Source organism: Tasmannia lanceolata, unplaced genomic scaffold (assembly GCF_043159265.1).
Source record: "Tasmannia lanceolata isolate RefF3 unplaced genomic scaffold, GAP_Taslan_0.1 ptg000037l, whole genome shotgun sequence".
NCBI classification, from domain to species: domain Eukaryota; kingdom Viridiplantae; phylum Streptophyta; class Magnoliopsida; order Canellales; family Winteraceae; genus Tasmannia; species Tasmannia lanceolata.
The window spans coordinates 60458551-60480383 of record NW_027518714.1 but is presented as its reverse complement, the minus strand read 5'-3'; the positions used below and the strand labels follow the sequence as shown (position 1 = coordinate 60480383).

At 37.2% G+C, this 21833-nt stretch overlaps 1 protein-coding gene across 1 annotated transcript; it reads left to right on the top strand.

Moving 5' to 3' along the window:
- Positions 1–782: 782 nt before the first annotated feature.
- On the top strand, positions 783–10380 carry LOC143862082 (uncharacterized protein At2g39795, mitochondrial-like). Its single transcript, XM_077373079.1, has 4 exons — positions 783–936; positions 9196–9468; positions 9550–9878; positions 9990–10380. The coding sequence occupies exons 2-4, from the start codon at positions 9226–9228 to the stop codon at positions 10147–10149; spliced, it is 732 nt and encodes a 243-aa protein (XP_077229194.1). The 5' UTR covers positions 783–936; positions 9196–9225; the 3' UTR covers positions 10150–10380.
- The last annotated feature ends 11453 nt before the right edge of the window (positions 10381–21833 follow it).

The following is a 21833-nucleotide window of genomic DNA, read 5'->3' as shown; positions in this document are numbered from 1 at the left end:
GAACATGGATAAAAAAGGATTTTAGCTTTTTACTTCACAGACAACGTGTCATACATACCAGATTATATAATACTAGTAAAAAACCCGTGCGATGCACGGGCCGACAAAGAATGGTACGGACCACATCATAGGTTGATCCAAACCGTCCATGTGATAGAACACAACATAAATAGGTTGTGCCCCAAAAATCATTTCCATAGGCCGATCCTAGCCCTCCAATCTATAGATGTTTCCATAATTCCTCTTATCTTAAATCGGATGGTCAAGATCACCCTATAGTTTTTTAATTAAAAAACCATAAAGGAGGGGGGTAAGATCGAAATTATACGGCTTTAATGGGTGCCTTTGTTAAAAGCATAAAGAGGGGGGGGGAGGTAGGATCGAAATTATATGAGTTGAATAGGTGCATTTGTTCAAAAAAGTCAAAAAATATGAGGTGTAATTCTCACGTAATTTTCAAAAAAATAAAAAAACTGTCCTCTTTTCATCCCAGCTTATTGTTGTAGATAATAAAGGATTTTAGCTTTTTAGTCTTTACTCGAAACGCACGTTAGGTGGCCGTATTCCGTATCGCTTTATTCTTTTCATTCTTATAATTTTATATAATAAAAAACGGAAAGAATGTGAGTTTTCGGGTCGGGTCGGGTTTTCCACCTTTAAAACTGGCCCGACCCGCGAATCACTTCGGGTTTTAGGCCCAGCTCTTTACCCGACCACTTTGAACCCGACCCATGCCTTTTTCGGGTCGGGCTGATGTGGGCCGGGTAAAACCCGAACCAAGTTGCAAGTTGCAACCCTAGGTAAAAGGCAATTTTTTGGTCTTACAAGGAGGTCATATATGTGAAATCGAGACTGTTGATGTTGTAGTAAAACATAATCGAACAGGGTGGACATCCTGTGCCTAAAGATCAACGGAATCCTGATTACGTGAACAAGGTAGAAGTCGGCAAATCTCTCTCTCTCTGTTTTCTGGCTTTCTTTCGGCTTTATGCATTTTTGTTTTCATTTTTTTCAATTTAGATCCTTTTTTTTTTTTCGATTTAGCTTAGAAATCTCGTTCTCTGTTTAGAATTTGGAAACATACATTTTATAATCTAGGGTTGAAGGTAGCAAAATCCTGAATTTTACAAGTAAAACCTAAATTTTATAAGCTAAGACTTAGATTTTATAAGCTAAAACCTGGATACAATCTAGGTTTTGCCTTATGAAATCTACCTTTTAGCTTCTAAAACTTAGGATTTCACAATCCTAGAATATAAAATCTATGTATTTAAAAGGAACAGGTTCATTAGGGTTTAACAGTTTAACGTTAAATTTTTTTTGGATTAAGGCCCTGTTCGTTTAGGAGATTAAAACCTTAATCTTTTCAATCTACATGGTTGATGGTTTGCTACATCCCCAGTAGACTTAATAAATGAATTGCTTAATTTAATTGGCAAGATTGCTAAATTAATCTATCATTAGAATAAAATAGTTGATTACTATGCTAAGTCAGTTGCCCATTGTGTCTGTAAGTGCTTATATTGAAATTTATAGGGAGATGATATTTTCATCCCTCTGCAGTACACATTCGCCCCCTTATAATGTGAACGGTAAAAGGGGGCGAATGCGTACTGCAGAGGGGTGTAAATATCATCTCCCAATTTATATTATGGCTAGAGTTGTGCCAAAGTAGTAATGCGGTTTTAATATATAGCATCCGCAAAGATATAGGAGCAAGCTGTAAATAGGACACCAAGAAAGTGAGATTGAGTAGTTATTTTAATCTATAGGAGCACAAAGTTTCTTTACATATCAAAATCTTTGCAGAAACACAACTCTTTTCATTTAGTAGGTTAGTGAAGATTGAGCACTAGCTGCATTATGAACTAGGTTCCTACAACTTAATTTGATGCTGTGATTACTTTCCAAGACTCTTAGCATTTAGAACTTGTAGGATCACAATGAGTTTATGCATTCAAACATGCACTTTCTGGATTGAATAATGTGGATTGTGGGTGCACTTCTGTTGCCTTTGTTTTGTAATAAAGGAAAGAAGAGGGTCCCCCTTCATGGAAACAACAAGTTACTCCAAAAGCTTAAGCTGTTGGAGAAGGTGTTATTTAATCTTTTATACTTTAACACTCCTCCTCATGTGTGGCATGTGGTGGCACATGTGGGCCATGTGGCCCCACTTTTGGGTTGGCCATTGCATGCGGAAAATTTTAATATCAAGGAGGTTTGAACTCAAAGGTCCTGATACCATGTGAAACAACCAGTTACTCCAAAAGCTTAAGCTGTCGGAGAAGGTGTTATTTAATCTTTTATACTTTCACACCCTTTTCCACTGTAATCTATCATAATTCATAATCAACTAAGAAGTCTTGTTTTGGATTGAGATTAAGGCCCTGTTCGTTTAAGATTATCCACAATCGATTGTGTTGCATAACCGATTGTATAATCGGTTTTGCCAAAAAATGTGTTCGGTTTGAATATATGATAATCACTTAATTTTCATAATCTAATTATGCGATTGTAACAATATATACATGTACCCACAATCACCGAAATCGGTGATTGTCGCCGATTGTGCCCTCATACATTTTTAAAAAAGAAAACATTATCCACGATCTAACTATTCCTTCACTGAAAATGAAACCCTAACTCCACCTCTCTTTCTCTCGGAAAACCCTATAGACATGGCGAAACCCTAGACGGCTAAACCATCTCTATGTTTCGACAAACCCTAGAGAGACAATCATTTTCAGTGCCAGACGAAGAAGAAGATGAAAAAACCCTAATCTTTTCAGGTATATTTTCGTTTTTGAAATCCTAATCTCCTCTCAAACCCTAATAGACCACTAATCCTTCGTTTGTTTTTTGGATTTTAACGAAATAAATCTGATATATATTCTCCTTTGGGAAAACCTAAACTCTTCTCAAACTTGTTTTTGAAATCTTAATCTCCTCTCAAACCCTAAATTTTTCGTTCTAGATCATTAATCCTTCGTTTTTTTTTTTGGATTTTTCTAATCTAGAATGAAATAAATCTGATCTATATTCTCTTTTTGGAAAACCTAATCTCTTCTCAAACCCTAAATCTTTTTATCATGTATGCAACATGAGAATTCGACTCAGTTAAAGGCAGGGTGATGTCCTTTGTTATATTATCTTATGGTGTTTAAGATTTCATAATCTCTTCTCAAAACCTAAATTGCATGATCATGTTCTTTAAGATTTCCTAAAGGCAGGATGATATCCATTGCTCTTTTAGGATGATGTCCATTGTTATATTATCTTATGATGTTTAAGATTTCCTAATCTCTTCTCAAACCCTATTCTCTTCTCAAACCCTAAATTGCATCTATTTTCAGTAAGTGATTTTTTGGTTAAACTTGCCCAACCACATGTTCTGTATATTGATGAGCAGTAGTAAGCTAGTAAGATCTGGAGCCGATTTTTTTGAGAATTTTATATCCTTCATCAAGCATTGTAGAAAATACCTGCGCACAGTTTTAATATCCAGACTCTGTCAATTTATGTGATTCATGTTTCATTATTATGTTACTCAGAAATTTAATTCAGCTTAAAGTTTCAATTTTGTTTATAAGTATTTTTTTTGATAATAATGTTGTTTTCTACATTCTTATAAACGCATACGTGAAGGTGGTGTATGAGCCTCTAATGTGAATTCAAGGAAGTGTGTAAAGTGTAAATTTTTCACTTCAGTAGTTGCTGAGCTGTGTCGAGTCAATGTTGCAAACTTTTGTCACACTATAATACCCAGATGCTTCAATTGTGTGTTATACCCATGACTTCAAATCATGATTTCAAATTTCGATTTCCAAATGCGTTTCGGACTTCACCAAAGCCAAAATTTCGACCAAAACCGAAATTTCGGCCGACCGAAATCCGGTATGCTGAAAAAATCAATATTTTATTCATTACGAAATTTCGAAATCTCCAATATTCTTAAAAAAAAATTAGCGAAATTTCTTAAATTTTCGGCCGAAATTTGTTTAGTTCAGAATTTCGGATTTTGCCAAATTTTGGTTTCGAAATCCGGACGAAATTTAAAACCATGCTTCATATGTGTGTTATACCCATGATTGACACTTCAATTTTTACTATAAATGATGTACCTGCAGTACCTTTGTAACAGAGGTTGAGTACTTCTCTCTTCATAAGGGGTGGGGGAGAGATGTGCCCAACATGAACAAACATAACTTCCCAGTAGATTGTTATACCAATCAATCGATTGGGCCGGAATTGATAGAAACTTACATTTGTCAATTGATCGTTACCAATAGCAATTGGAACGAAGTCCTGGGTAATTCTCAAAATCAATCGTACCATATTCATAACTTCTAGGGTGTAAGCTTGCAAGCATCATTGGGTCTATTGATTTTGACTGTTTTGTTCTAGATGTTCTGTTTTTTACTTTTTTATTGTTATTTTTATCCTTCACAAGTACCATTAAAAAAAAAAGTCATTCAGAAGGATGTAACAATCTAGGACCTAGTATCACTGTATAGAAATACATCCTCAGCTTAAGGGAAAATTGCCCATAGGCCCTAACTTTATAGTCTCATCTTAAGAATCATCAATATAATGTCCCTGCAGTCAGTAGTGAGTTGTTAAAATGTATATGGCTACATGCACTTTATTTGACATTTCTTATCATCTTGGGAATGCACCAAAGGTTCCAAGGTCACCCAGATTTTGTTGAACCATGTGCTCCACTCTTCTTAGCTTGCAATTGTTTTGTCTAGTCTTACATCGATAAGTCATATTTTCTTGGGGGTTAGTTGCAATGGAAAATATTGCTTGACAATTATGCATGTACTTAAGAACTATGTTCCATCAGTTGATCTTGATCATCATGCTTTGGTATGTGTTCTACAAAATGTCATTTGGATTTAATGCTGGATCATTTTATCTGTAGATTGTAAAACTGCATATCTCCTATGGCTCCATCACATCTTCATCCATTGTTGATGTCTTGATTTGCTTGGCTATTCTTAAATGTTTTAGTTGACATGTCCTGTGTGTTTTCCACATTGGTGTTGCATCTCTTCTTGAGATAGAGAAGATGACCTTTTGGTGACGGAGGCAAAATTCTTTGAAATATTTATATTGTTTGGTTCATTTCAAAAAAAAAATTATATTGTTTAGTATTTCATTGGGGAAATGGGCTAAAAGGAAAAAAGAGCTTTTATGGTAGTACCAAGGCTTGATTTTTTGGGAAGGACATCAAATTCTGAATGATTTAATGGGCCCTTTTGTGTGAGGAATGTTTGGGGGTCTCAAGTTTGTGATTCATTTTACGAAGGGAATAAATCTGTCTGTGCTTCTTAAGTGGATTGGATTGTGGCCGGATGGGTTTTGCCCCTTTATAATCTGCTTAGGTTGAATTTAATGGGAGTTCTCGAGGAAGCTTATGTTTTATACATATATTCATAGTCGTTGTAATTATTGATTTTTTTTATTGTTATGTAATTATTGAAATTGAAAAGGATTTGGACATAATAGGTGTTTATAGAATTGACAATGGGAGACATCATCAAAGCGTCTTCTGGCCCATTTGCAATATAGATTCTAGTGAAGTAGGAGTTTGTGCTATCCCAGCCTCACCGCTTTTTCAATTCAGATTTGTTGGGTTCCCTTTGGATCATTGGATGTAGGGTGACTCTTCCAAATGTGAACACTTGGGTGTCGAGATTGATCCTAGGTCTTAGTGATAGCTGATTTCGTTGTCAAGATTCTTGACTTTCCCAGGGAACTTTCTCTTATCTTCAATCATAATCCTCAAGGTTACAAGACGACAGATTCGATAGTGAGGGAACTAGGTAAGGCTGATTTACAGTTTAGCCTCCAGTTGATTCTCTTGGGTTTTTCCCATTTTGATAAAAAAAAATTCTCTCAAAAAAATAAGCAGGATATTACACATTTATCTTACTCTATGGAACCTAATACCTTCTAGCCCATTTTCTTCTATCCTCCCTTCCCTGCCTTCTTTTCTTATTCCCTGCTACCCTTGCAGCTCAAAGGACTGTCGGTTACAGTAGCTGTGATTGTTCACAGCTGACAACCCCCTTTCTCCCTCCCCCTTGTTCACTTAGATCACTGTACTCGCACTGTAGTGCATCTAACAACCCATATCTATCATTCATTAGTAACCTTTGACCATCTTTCATTCTCCACTTCTACCTTTGCAGTTGATAACCCTTTTTTGTGTTTTTGAGTTGGGAGAATTAAAAACGACATGCAGTAGCGAGATTTGGGAACTCTCATATTTTGTGAATATGAATGTGTAAAAAGCTGATTAGTAAGAAGGAAAGACATGAAGAAGAATAAATGAAAAAAAAGGAAAATGAAACCTATGAAACAAACACTAAAATCAGATATGGACGAAAAAATAGAAGTAAGAAAAAAAGCATACCTGACCTCTGATGGGTTTTCTTCTTCTTCTTCTTCAGGTGGGTTTTTAGGGTTAGAGGTTACAGCGGTCTGGTCGAGAGGCTAAAAGCCGATGAGAGATGAGAATAGAGAATAGGTCAGTAGGGTTTTAAAATAGGGTTTTGCAAAAGGAGTATTCTACTTTGCTTCGTTTGCAAAAAACAGTCTTATAGTTTGATAACTTGCAAATAGAGGCATCACATTTGTGACCAAAATACCCATAAGAAATAATTTTTAATTGTAAAAAAAAGGGAGGAAGGCAAAAGTAGACCTATTGGTCACAAATGGTAAAAAAAAAAATGCATGGCCGATTGTGAGTTTCAAACAAGTCCAATAATCAGTTTGGAACTGACAATCAGTTCTCATAATCCAAAACAAACGAACAAGGCCTTAATCTCCTAAACGAACAGGGCCTTATACGTAACAAACAGAATGTTAAACTGTTGAACCAAAACAAACAGAACGTTAAACAAACAGATTCATTAGGGTTTAACAATTTAACTTTCTGTTTGTTTTGGATTAAGGTCCTCTTCGTTTAGGAGATTAAGGCCCTGTTCGTTTGTTTTGGATTATGAGAACTGATTGTTAGTTCCAAACTGATTATTGGACTGGTTTGGAACTCACAATCGGTCATGCTTTTTTTTTTTACATTTGTTACCAATAGGTTTACTTTTGCCTTCCTCCCTTTTTTTTTACAATTAAAAATTATTTCTTATGGGTATTTTGGTCACAAATGAATCATGTGACTTGATTTGCAAAATCCACACAAATGTGATGCCTCTATTTGCAAGCTATCAAACTATAAGACTTTTTTTGGAAACGAAGCAAAGTAGAATACTCCTTTTGCAAAACCCTACTGCCCTATTCTTTATTCTCATCTCTCATCGGCTTTTACCCTCGCAACCAGGCCGCTGTGAGGGGGGGGGGGGGGGGGGGGGGGAGGACGACACACCTTGTGCAAAGGAGGGAGAGGCCTCTCCCTTTTGCGTCAGAAGGTGGAGAAGTCTCCACTTGAGGCAACTCGTCGGGGAGGCTTCACACAAAAATCCTCATTAGGGTTTCCGTCTCCCCCACTTGGTCTCCTTTGATAAGGGTTTTAAAGAGATTATGGTTGGCCCCTTTCTAATGGACAATAAGACAAAAATAGCTCGTGTTAAGTGAGTGGGTCCACTCTAACTTATATTATTCATGAATTAGTTAAATGCCCCTACTTAATGATCAATGGAACTATAATCACTCAATGCTAATATAGGGACATGATCAAGATATGGGATAAGTCAATAGTAGGGTGGTGTGGACCCTAGTTGTCGTGGACAACCCCCACATCTAGGCTCAAATAATCGAAGCAAACTAAAAATCGAAATTGTGATAGAAATAGAAAGTAGCCTAAATGTCCGAAATAGAAACTAATAAAAATAGAAAGTCTTCTATAGTATTGGGTAGAGGACGAGCCTTGGCACAACTGTAAGGTTTCTCCATTGTGACCTAGTGGTCACGGGTTCGAGTCACTGAAACAGCCTCTCTGCAAAGCAGGGGTAAGGCTGCGTACATCTAGCCCTTCCCAGACCCCGCAATGGCGGGAGCCTCGTGCACTGGGCTGCCCGTTTTTTTTCTGAACTAGCAGGTTATCAAAGCTGATAGCATCAATTGGAGACCTATTCCAAATAGGACTTTAAATTATTGCCTTGAATGTTGGTGTTTATGTTGTTGTGCTTAATTTTAAACCTATCGAATCTCCAGGGGTGGCGAATGTGACGGAGGCTGAGGTGCGCGCCATTTATCAAGGTCTAAAATTATTGGCTAGAGATTGAGTGGATAATGTGGTGGTAGAAGGGGATTCCCTAAATGTTATCAAGTGGCTTCAAGGCTTGCAAAATCACCCTTGGAGATTTGATAGGTTTCTCGACGAGATTGTTGCAACCGATTGTGGGCCCCAAACCAATTATCATGAATCACTCTATCTAGATCAGTCCAATAATCGGTTTCGGCCCTACAATCGGTGGTCACAATCTAAAACTAACAGGTTCTTTGTGGTTTATGTTTAAATCACCCTTTAGTGTTTTGTGGTTGGGTTGGGATTTTGGTGTTTAGTATTTCAGTTGGCATCAATAATGGTGTCAGTGTATCGAGATAACAAAGAGCACTGATCTAGATAGATTGATTCTTGAGGGAGACTCCCTCAATGTCATCAGGTGGCTAGACGGGAGCCACCCCCTTGAGATTCGCTCATATACTTGACGATATTCATGACCGGGTGGCGGGCTCCTCCACTTTATTCCAGCATATTAAAAGATTGGCTGATAGCGATGCCGATAGATTAGTGTTGTTGGGAATCGGTAGGGGTGCTTTGGAGATCTTTGATTTTCTCCCTCCTTGAGGGCGTTTGTTTTCCGGTTTGTTTTTTTTTGTTTACTTTTGCTTTTCTTTCACTTGTATTTGAGACCGTCTCAATCACGGGGCCTTCCTCCTTTCTAATAAAATCTTCGTCATTAAAAAATATAGTGTTCTTAGTGTACTTAAGTGTTCCATGTTTTTAGTATTGTGTGCAGTTTGGTATCGACTTAGTGTCTCAATGTTTGATTTAAGTATTAGTAATTTAGCATTTTGTGTTATATCTAATATGTTCTATTTTCGATGCTTACTGTTAGTCTTTTTTTTCCTAATAATTTGATTTTAGTGTTAGCTCTCTTGTCTATTGTTTGTATTTAGCTAATATTTAGTGCTTAAGCTCATCTCTTTATGGGCCCACCTTTGTAGTTACTGGACACCAAGAAGACTCAAAAGCTCATGGCTCTCTTTCTGCAACGGGCTCAAAGGGCATTTCTTTCTCATTCCTTCAAACCCTTGATAATTCCACAACTTAGTCCTTCTGCCCCCATTACCTACGAAGAACCTAATTTCCAAAACCCTCACATCCTTCAGTCCCGGAACTACATCACTGAAATGCGCAAATCAGCTTTTGAAGGCAACATTCTTAGAATTCTTCGCACTGAGATCCAATACCAGAACGAATACGCAATTCCCAAACAGGTAAAAATGAAAACTAAATTCTCTCTCTCTCATTTCTTTACAAACAAAAACCTAATTATCTCTCCTTTTCTTGTTGCAAAGCCTGTTACAGAATTCGGTTTGTTTACTGTAGAAGATAGGCCCAGGGAGCAATGGATTAGATTGAGAGGTAAATATGGTGAAAAAGAAGAGATTAAAGTTGAAGTGACAATGTTTGACGGGTTGGTTTCCACTTCGAAATCTGGCGATAGTAATACTGGAGATGATGCACGGCTTCATATTAGCTTGATTGTTGATGTCTCGAAAGGGGATGATTGTGATATTTTGGAGTTCATTTGCTCAGCTTGGCCTGACAGCTTACAGATTCAGAAGGTTTTCATACTTGGGCGTGGCCAGACTGGGGGGAGAGCTTATATGGGACCCAATTTCAAGTTAGGTTTCTTTCCTGTGTGGTTCTTGTTGTGTTGCTTATGGTGGTTTTGGTGTTTTGAAACCTTTTGTTTGGTGTTTTGTAACTTTATTTGCTTATTTATTGGTTGCAGTGAATTGGATGATGAGCTTCAGAATTCTCTCCAGGAATTCTTGGAGGCGCGAGGAGTAAACGATGATCTTGCTGTTTTCTTGCATCAATACATGATGAACAAAGATCAAACTGAGCTTATTCGATGGATGGAAGTTGTCAAATCTTTCATTGAGAAATAAAAATATAGATATTTATTTTTCAACTTCTGATTTTGTATCCCTTTGCTCACATTTCTTCTCTTTCTGTTTGGTTTTGATTAGGATTGCTAGCAATTCATTGCGGTGCACAGACTTGGTTTTCTGTAAGGTGTCATGCATCACCACCTCCTTGAGTTGTACATTGTGCATCTGTTTATTAGATTCCTCTTTAATTAGATTATCATAGGAATAAAGTTTATCATTTGAATTTTAGTGTAATGCATTATGCAACTTCTCATTCTCTGGGATGGGGATTTTTTTTTCTTTTCTGATTCTTTTCACTGGTATGGTTCAATACTAAATATCATTTAAGTCTTTAGGAGCTGTTGTTGCGAAGGTCTTGTTCTTTTGTTTCTATTATGTCTGATTTGATTCTCTAAACTTCCTGTAGTTTCTTCTTAGGTGCAAATCTCGTTGCCTTGAACAATTTACTGGCATGAAATCCCATCTTTAAACTCTCATTGCCACCGATGTGAACTCCCAATTCGACCCCAAACTAAAACTGAAGTTTCAACCATTGTCTTTAGTCTTAACTCTCTCTCTCTCTCTCTCTCTCTCTCTCTCTCTCTCTCTCACTCACACACACACACACACACACACACACACACATTCTTAGTGCTATGTTCCTTGTATCTCTCCTTTGGGTTATAAGTACTACATTACAAACCTAATTTATTTTTATCCCATCAGATGTTTGGTAGGTTGCCAGGGCATGATTTTGATAAGAATAAGTTGAAGTTCTGATCGTTCACCTTATGTTGCAAAATCTTCCAAGTGAAATGGGCTCATGGCCCTATCGGCATAACAGACTAATGAGGCAGAGGTCAGAGCAGTCCTCCAAGGCATCAGGATCATTGATCCCCACCTCCTAGATAGCATGATCATGGATGGTAACTCCCTCAATGTGATAAGATGGTTGAAGGGGAAGCTTTCCTCCACCTTAGAGATTCACTCAACGTGATAAGATGGTTCTTTCATATCCATTCAACATGTATGGTGTTCAGCTTTTGCAGATGCTAATAGGCTAGCAAGGCATGACTGGACATGAATTGATTAAGAGATCTTTGATTTCCTTCCCATGAGGGACTATTGTATTTCTTTTTCCTGAAGTTTCTTTTCTTCATTTTTGACCACCTCGGTTGCGGGATTTCCCTCAACTTTTTTCATTTATTTAATGAAGTTCTTTACCTTTAAAAAAAGAAAAAGAGTATGAGCCTACCAATGCTGGCCAATGATACGAACAAGAAGAGTAAGAAAAATGGGTTACGCCGAATGTGTGTTGTTGTCAGTGAGATAATTACTATCAAGTATCTATTTCCTATACCGAGGCTTGATGATATCGTTAACATATTGGCCGGAGCATGGGTATTCTCAAAGATAGATCCTTGGTGGGTTAGCCCTAGATCGAGATTGGACTTGCAAGACCATGTTTAAGATGCAAAAAAGATTATGCATTATGAGGAGGGCCGACTCGTGCATATATTATAGCCGACCCCAACTAGTTTAGGACAAAGGCTTAGTTGAGTTGAGTTGATGTATGTACTATGAGAAAATGCTCAGACACTTGTTAGGTTTCCCCCTTGATCCCCATCTGATGCAATGTTCTTAGTTTCTTGATTTTTACCAAGTAAACAAAACCTAAACTGTTGATTATTGTTAGCCTCTATGTTACTTGAGGAATGATAGATAGAAGGGAGCCCTCGCATAAAGAGCCTAAAGAAGGCTCTTGATTGGATCCACGTTATCAAATATAACTGAATTTACTTTTTCAACCGATTTTAAACAGTCCTTTTGCGGCTCTTTATGCGAGGGCTCCCTTGTATTCATCATCGCTCATGTTACTATCAGGCTTTGTCGGACTCAAAATAAAAATGGAATTTATTAAGAGCAATCGACAATCTCAAAGCATAAAAGCTGTGAACAACACGCAACACCCATTTTCTTCTCTTATTCAAGTGTAGAACACAAATATCCATGACACTATTAGCTAACGACACCTTTTCTTCTCGATTCTTACAACCCTTCTGATTCTATATAACAATCCTCAGATCACAATCTTCTATCCAAAATTTCAAAACCCTTTCCCTGTTTTTGTTTTCTTCTTCTCTTTCTTAAATTTCTCCACAAAAAAAGAGCAATGCCTGATCGTAGATTTCTAGCAACACAACTTAAGAAGCTCTCCCTTTTTCTCCTCCTTTCCTTCATACATGGAATCACTTCATCGGCTTCTGCCGGTAAGTTTCAAAACTGTCACAGTTACAGAGTTGGGATTCGAGGATAATTGAGGAAGACAACTATACACTGAAGCATTTTTAAAAAATCGATAAGGGCCCTCATAGTTTAATGATCCAAACCGTTCATTTGTTGGGTCCCAATTTAGATAGGTTGTGCCCCGAAAATCATTAGAATAAGATGATCCTAACCCTCCGATTTATAGTGGTATACCACTTTATAGAAAATATCTATAGATCAGAGGGTTAAGATAATCCTATTTCAATGATTCTTTGAGCACATGGTATCAAAATCAAGGCCCAACAAATGAATGGTTCGGATGATCGAACATGTGTTCCCAATGTAATTTTTTAAAATACTTGCACCTGTAAGTTTTTATATGGTGCCCGAGCAGTGAAGTCCTGTGTAGGTGCCTGTTGGATCAAATGTCAAGGGCGCCAACACTGGACTTCACCGTATAATTTCTCTATCTGGTATCTGCCAAGTAGGTGCAAGTATTTTTAAAAATTACAGTGGGCCCACATGGTTCGATGATCCAAACCATTCATTTTTCAGCCCGAATTTAGATGGGTTTTGAAATCATTAAATTAGGACGATCCTGACCCTCCGATATGGCACAGGAGTAACATAACATTATCAATAATCTTCAAACAAAGAAAGCCTATGCACATCGACCAAAGTGCATGGACTCTTTTTGGCTCGTGTGTTGATAACGACACTCCTCACTTTAGTAAACAGAAAGCAGAAGTATTAGTGATTTGAAATTTTGAATACATGTCCTCCATAGAAAGTCCTAACCGTTTATTAAGACACAAAAACATTTCCCCCGAGTCAACTCAGTTAAGAAAACTCTAACAATCCTTCATCCACAGATTGCGGACTGAGTTTCGGACTGTACCCATACGAACCAGATGGAGAATGCATCCATGACTCGGAAAAGGTGAAGGAATGGGACAGCATCACAACAACTCGCTGTTGCGAAAACACACTAAAAACTCTAACTCAAGCTCTTGCTCTAAATGCTCTCACACACGAATACTTATTCGTAAGCAACGATGAATGGAAAAATTGCACTTCCTCCTTTGCAAAAAACTACTCTCTCTCCATAGACACTTGCAATTTTGACCAACTCTATTATGGAAGCAGTAAATGCTCAGGTCTTCAGCCATCAAATTTCAAATATGTTTATCCAAAGGAATATGAAGCTCTCATCATCTCCTGCTCTCAGTTCGATTCTCCTTCATTTTATGATCGGTGCAAGTTATGTACGAGTGAGATAGAGAACATGAGGGAATATCTATTGGACCAGCTTCAAGTGAAGGGTAATGACACCGAGAAGGATATATGTGGTGTTGCGCTCGTGATTGAAATTGTCGCTTCCAATATTAAAAGTGGTACCTGGGTTCGGGAATTTTATGATTGTTTACCTGCTTTGGATTCTGATGGTAAGAAAATTACAACCCTTTAATGTTATCATGGTTTTAAATTTCGGACCGAAATCCGGACCCACACCGATACCACACAAAACCGAAATGGTCATTTATTTCGGTCAAAATTTTGGTTTTTCCTAAATTTGACACAAAAAATCCCTTTTTTAATATTAATTTAATATTTCACTGAAATTTAATAATGAATAAAATATTGTTTTTTTGTTTTGTACCAGATTTCGACCGATATTTTGAAATTTCGGTCGAAATTTCAAATTTTCAAGGTCCGAAACCAAAATTTTAAGCCTTGAATGTTATACATTGCCCTTTTGATTCTACTGCCTCTTTGATATTTGAATGCTTACTGATTTTTTTATTGTTTATTCTAGATTCAAGCTACGTGAGACTCAAGAGTAAGTGCAATTTTCACGAATCGGGTTCTTTAATTATGTTTCAAATAAATAACTTGTGTTGAAGTATAAGTGATTAAATAACACAAACATTTTAAGCTTTTGGAGTAATTGGCTGTTTCGCATGTTATCAGAGCTATTCCCTCGAATAGCTCATGTGTTCAAAACCCAACAACTCTTTGATATTAAAAGTCCTAGTGTACTGCCAGCCCAAAATTGAAGCCACATGTGCCACTTGTATGGCCAACCCCCCCCCCCCCCCCCCCCCCAAAAAAAAAAAAAGTGGGGCTACATGTGAGGGGGAGTGTTGAAGTATAAATGATTAAATACCACCATCTCTTATGGCTTAAGCTTTTGGAGTAATTGGTTGTTTCACAACTTGGATCATGAACATGGATGTTTAGATGTTCTTGAATCGAGCTACTACCATGGTTATATTTAAGTCGCACGTTTAATTCTTGTAGCGAAAACACAAAACAAAGCAGAGAAATTAAGCATAAATCAAAAAATAGAACATGTGTTTTATTTTGCAATTGCGGATTAATTTGGAAAATGTAAGCCATTATGTCATGGTTTTAGGTTAGCCAGAACATGGCAACCTGCATTAGAAGAACTTTTAATAAATGGTCACTCATAAAAGCTCATTGATTTATCAGAATCTACGGCAAATGCTATATTAGCAATCTTCATAGCGATGGTGGTGTTAATTCTGGTTATTGTGCTTATCAAATACGTGACAAAGACGAATCTCTCTAAACCCATTGAAGGTATCATTTGTTCAGCTATGATAAATTAGGAATTTGTTTGTGAAACATGATGTGAGCATTACACTAACACGCTTATTCTGTTCATCTTCCTACTGTGTGAAACTATAAGGGAAAGAGACTACTAAATGGTCAGGACTATACAGATTCTCAAGAGCAGAGATCGAGAATGCTATAAATCATAGCAGCCACAAGATACCATTGGGGTCAGGAAGTGCCGGTCGAGTCTACAAAGGAGTTCTTCCAAGTGGGCAGTTTGTAGCCATAAAGCACATATTCAAGAGCAGCATGTCTGATTCTTTCACCAGGGAAGTTGAAGGTCTCTCGAGGATTCGACATCCAAACCTGGTTTGCCTCTTTGGTTGTTGTGTGGATGGTGATGAGCGGTTCTTGGTCTATGAGTACTGCCCTTATGGAAATCTAGCTCAACATCTCCTAAGTAACTTCACAAATTTTCAATAATACTAACTTCCTACTGCTTGCTTTCTTGTATGAAGTTTTGTATCATTTCCGACTTATGTGGTACTTATACATACATCACAGGGAGTGACAGTGTTCTTTCATGGGATAAGAGAGTCAAGATCTTGAGAGACTGTGCTTTTGCACTGAGGTTCCTTCATACTTACCCAGATGGTTGCATCGTTCACAGAGACATCAAGGCAAGAAATTACTATCACAGAGTAATCTAAAGCATACTATTATTAACACTGGAAAAATATCTCTGCTGTTGCATAAATGGAGAAAAATAAAATCTTAATTTGTTTTAGGAATTTTTTTTTAGGTGATGGGTGTAATCCCCTCTTTCATTTCTGAATAAGAGATGTCACTTTTTTAGACTAAGGCCCTGTTCGTTTAAGATATGACAACCAATTGTGAGTGCTAAACCAATTATTGGACTCAAATTTGAACGTAATTTTGAATCCAATAATAGGTTTGGCACTCACAATTGGCTGTCATAATCTTAAACGAACAGAGCCTAAGCATGGGAGTTCGTGGAGGTGACCATCTTAGCTCAAATACATTTTTGCACTGGTGATTTCTTGTTATAAACCTTCTTGTTTTATCAAAAATTCCTTGGTTTATTTATTATATATGATCTGATTGCAGCTAACAAACATCTTGCTGACGGAGGACATGGATCCTAAGCTTTCAGATTTTGGGCTAGCAAAGATGATTGGGATGGAAGAAAGCAAAGTTTTTACAGATGTCAGAGGAACCATAGGCTACATGGACCCCGAGTATATGACCAATGCCAAGCTTACTTGTGCTAGTGATATCTATAGCTTCGGCATTGTCTCCCTCCAGATTTTATCAGGAAGGAGAGTCATAGAGTTGGATCTCGATGCACGTGACCATTTGACAAAGAAGGTTTGTACGCACCCACATCTCTGCGTGTATGTGTGTGTGTATGTGTGTGTGTGTGTATGTTAATTTTGCTCGAGTTTGTGCAGGCAAAGGATGTGGCTCTTCGAAGGCGCCCACTCTCAGATTTTCAAGATCCTCGACTAGATGGAAACCTCAATGTAGAAGACTTTGAATCCATCTTGCAAGTTGCAGTTTTGTGTGTGGCTAGTTCAAGCAAAGGCCGCCCGAATATCGATGTGGTTTTCCAAGAGATGGATAAGGCTTGGAAGAATACAGTTGCGAATATGGTTGAATCACACTAAACTTCTGTCTATTGTATGGAGATGTTGAAATTATGCTAATGAATCTCTTTTTTTTCCTGCAGCAAAATATAAGGAATGGTGACATGAGTGTCTCATCCACATCACAGTCTAGGTCCCTGGAACTGATGAAGGTCTAACATGTACATTAGTTTTAGAACTATATTCAGCTTTTTCGCACTATCTTGACAGAATTTTGGCAATGGGGGGACCTTCGATACCATTTTGTTTCGCTATTTGGTGTATCACTGCCATTGGAATACATGCAGAGGCATCTGTAATGTAGAATTTTTTTATGTCAATACTTATGTGGTGGATTCGTGTGGTTTGGGTATGTAAACTACATAATAATGCTCAATTATTCATTATCATCGGCGTGATCACTGTACAACTAGGTTTTCTTACGTAAGAAGGTTTTCCTTTGATTCCCATTTAATCGGATTTTTATATCTTAGAAGTAAGTTTTTGAGAATATTTGTTAAATGAATTAGATCTGCTAAATGTTCTTTAACATATGAGAAGGTTTTGAGATTATTTGTTAAAGTGGATTAGGTATGCCAAATGTTCTTTAAGAGATGAGGATAATTATGCATATCTAAGGTCTAAAGGTGGTGACAATTGAGTTATCATTTTTTCCCGTGCTCCTCTTCCATCTTCTCTGTTAATCCCTTAATTTTTTTAATCTACTTTTTTCTCATCTTTACTTTTTCAACTTGCGGAACTTGTCAGCCTCAGCCTGAACTTCACTTCTCAACATGGAAAACACTAAGTAATGGACTTGTAGCAATCCAGTAGCGTTGGGCTGTGTTACATCGCTGATCAGATTCAAATTGCTCACCCTAAAGTTGCTGGTTATGCTCCATCATCTCAGACTATGAAAGAACGGGACTGTAACTTTTCACATACAGGAAGAAAATGCAGAGGATAAGACAAAGGATGGCGATGGCAACAAACAAGCTCAGAACACTTTCTTGCATTGCTAGGGATGGGATTGTTCTAATTAGTTCTCTTTTCTTAGTCTTAATCTCTAGGAAACCTTCTATTTTTCATTTCATTTTGATGATTTCAATTCCTTATCTTGATCATTTTATGTAAAAGCCAACTGTAATCTCTTCATTTCTCCCATTCTCTTCTTCCACAGCTATTAATCCAGTTTGGTTTAGATGGGTGAAGAGGAGGTTGGGTTTGGCTATGAGAATTGAGAAGATGGGGCAGAATTAGTGCAGTTTATAATCTCACAGAAAGCAAACATTTTCATCTTCTTAATTAGGGAGAAATCCTTCATGCCATTAATTGGGCTATAATGATCTAATCTATGAAGTCTTCGATCTGCACTTCATCACCTTTCACAGAAAATATCTTAGTGAAAATTGTTTACTTTCATCACCTTTCACTGAAAACAAACAAGGCCTTGAGTGTAACATTGAAAACCCACCACCCAAATGATCAACATTCCAAGTTATATTCAACTACACTTCAAGTATAAACCTTCGAGAAGAAGCAAAATGTTCGATGTAAATTATGTTTCAATTAAATCCTAGCCTTTAGTGGCCTTGCCACGACCGTGATCTATTTTGATTAGTAGTATTAAAAACCTTATTAAATAACATATACTTTTTGATGAAAATCAAACTCTCGTGTATCGGTTAGAACGGTCAGGGGTGGCCAACCGGTTCGGTTCTCGGTCCTTGGTTACTCTTTTTTTCGGTTCTCGGTTCCCGATTCCATGAACCGTAAGAACCGAACCGAACCGTAGTACATAGTAGGACCGAACCGAACATAATCGGTTCGGTCTGGTCCGGTTCTCCGGTTCTAATGGCTAATTACTAATTATTAATTATAATTTATAAAAACTTTTAATTAAAGTTATAATATAAGTTACTTTCTTATTATAAGAATAGTATTAACTATTACTTATTAATATTATAAGTAATTTATATTAATAAGTATATGTATGATAGAAATATAAAAATATTATATTTATATATATATATATATATATATATATATATATATATATATATATATATATATATATAAGTTCGGTTCTTTGGTTTCAGAACCGAACCAAGAACATTAGACCCGGAACCGAACCGAATAAGTTCGGTTCTTCATCAGTGGAACCGAACCGGACCCAAAGTATTTTTAAACAGTTCGGTTCCGGTTCGGTTCTTCGGGTTTGGTTCGGTTCTGGCCACCCCTAAGAACGGTGAACGAAAAGTGAGTAGAATTTGGGGAGAAGAGAGGTCCTCTTCACCAATCTGTCCTTGCTTCTGTAGGATACTAAACTTTCTCATCTCTTTGTAATCCACGGCAAGTCGAGAAGTGGGAAGCCAGTCCTATCATTGTTGGTTGTGAAGCAAGGAGAAACCAGAGTCCCTTAACACTGTTGGTTGTAAAGCAAGGAGAAACCAGAGAGAGGATATCCTTGTCTAGCTTCTATGAAGATCTCCAACTAACACTCACGCACGTATTAGCAATATCTATGGCTTCCGGTAAGTGCCCCTGTGCCGTTAGTTTTGAAACCAAATGGAATTTCATCCAATTTGTGTTTTCTCAAAGTTGGATCGCCTAGATTAGTTGCTTGTGCTCTCAAGTGGTTATGTCTCTGCATCTTATCCTCGTTCATATTATCTCTTAAGTGCTTTATTTAATCACTAGTTATGATTAATTGTAATCACCGAGATTAGCAACATATCTTTTCCTTTGGCAGGTATCACAACAGTTGATCTGATAGACCTAGCTCTTAGCACAACACTCCCAGGTCATTTTCCCAGCAAACAGCTGATCTAGCGGTCTGCCCGGCCACGCATTGTTGTTGTTGTATCCCATCCTCTCAAGAAAGTCCCTCTTCTTCTCCCTTCTTTTCATTTCCTTAAAATCCAACCCTGACCGTAACCCTATCACCTAACAGCCTAGTCGTCTTCGTTTCATTTCGACCGAAACATTCTATTTCGTCCCAAAAAAGGAACGGAACATGGATGTTTTCGACCGACATTTTGGCCTATTTTAGCTGTATCGTTCGAAACAGAACGAAATGCTATGTTTCCGACGAAACTCCCCCCTTTTCCCTATAGCGGCTAGTTTTCTATTTTTATCCATTTTGGCCTATTTTTTGACCGTTTTATAGCCGTTGGAAGGGTATTTTTTGTCTTTTTTCCATCTACAAGCAAGAAAATTTCCGTATAAACCCATCTAATCCTTGATTTTCTTCTTATTTCTTCTACCACCTCTCTTACTCATCCCTACTATACTACTTTTTTTTTCTAGAACTCTACTGCTTTCTTTCTATGCCTATTATACTACTTTCTTCTACTCCGCATACACCTTGATTTCTTGGATTTTTTTAATTTTTAACTAATATAAAAATTTCTCCGGTCGTTATAGCGTCTTTTCCAAACTGAAACGCCGAAACGACCGAAATACCAAACGTTCCGTTCCACTCGCCCAAACAAAACTGCAAACGAAATAAAATCGACATCTGACCCTAACAAACAAGATGAATTGTGATCCAAGCCCAGCATAAGGGTGTGGTATCGGTGTTGATTCGCATGTGTCTCATGCACGAGAAATCTTGAGTAGAAATTATTAAGAATTTTTTTGGGTCAAAATATATGCATGGTTTTGTTTTTATTGATGGGGTATAGAAAATGAAGCCATTTTTATCCTTTTTTAGTTATTCATTTTGTTCAAAAAAGAATGTTTTCTTCTTCCCTTTTTCTTCCTTCTTTTTTATTTTTATTTTACCTTTAAATTTGAACTCTTCTATTTGATGGAATTCGTTAAGATCAAGAGAAATAAGTGTTTTTCTTTTGCTTGAAATCAAAATATGTTGAAGAGGAGATAAGTCTACCATTCATAATTTTCAATGAAAATATAGTTTATACTGAAACCTTATTTAATATTACGAGCGCTAAAACTCAACTCAACTCAACTAAGCTTTGTCCTTGTTAGGGGTAAAATTTGCTTTGTCCTTCACGATTTCAACACGTGGCGAGGAATGATCCAACGAACTAAATTAGATCACCTATAATTTTCCTTTAATAGCAAATCTTATTATTTTTTTTAGCCACGTCAGCTAAAGTAATTAGAGATCGGATCTCACGATCACTTGACAACGGAAGTAAGCCTCAACTAGGACATATACCAAATATGATTCGGTCGGTTAAGAGTGCCACATGGACTACATACCAAGGCAAGATGTATGATCCCCTCTTTATAAAAAGAGGACTCTCCCGCTCATTTGAGGGGAAGAGAAAGTAAATCATAAGAGAACTTCATTATGGTGAGTGAACTTCATCTTCTCCGGCCAACCTCCGATCCAATCTCCAGTCGCCAAATGTTATGTTCCAATTAGTTTCTTTCTTATTATTTCTTGTCATTTTAATCCTTGAATGCATTCATTGAATTATGGTCTAGATAATTGAGATATCTTATCATTTGTAATCCTTGTAATCCTTGTGATCTGTGCAATAAATCTTTATCAACCGCTCGATCGAAAGGCTGGAATTTGACGATAACAGTCCTAAACTAGTTGGGCTCGGCTAATGAATCCTTTAGAATATTTTCATGAAGAAGGAATATTATGAGTGATAAAAATATTATTTAAATGTTAATTTTGAAACAAAATGCTAAATTAAGATCTAATGATTCGTTAGGTTTGTAGTATGAAAAATAAGAACATGGAGAACCAAGTATCATATATAAATGCAAATAATATATGCAAATGATTCATCCTGGGAGCCAGAAAAAATGACAAAATATTTGAAAAAAAAAAGTACTCTTGCAAATAATCCAATTACAAAGTTAGTAAGCAACTAAGATTCTTACAAAATTAGAAAACAATAGGGCGATGATAAATTCGCTCCTTCCACGTACCCTCTCTCTTAGCCGGTTAATAGAGTATGCTACATACCCTCCTTTAACCGGTTAATAAGATCTCTCTCTCTCTCTCTCTCTCTCTCTCTCTCTCTCTCTCTTTCATACCCTTGTCCCTTGGTGAGGCCCAACAACACTCTCTCTTCTCCACTCCCTTGGTGGGGCCCAGCAATTGAATGGTGTAAATCTTTGTTGGTGGGCCACTTTTAAGAGATCAAAACAGTTATATTGGCCTAAACATAAATAGACCTGCCCATAAAATCTTCTCCATAGGATAATCCTAACCCTCCG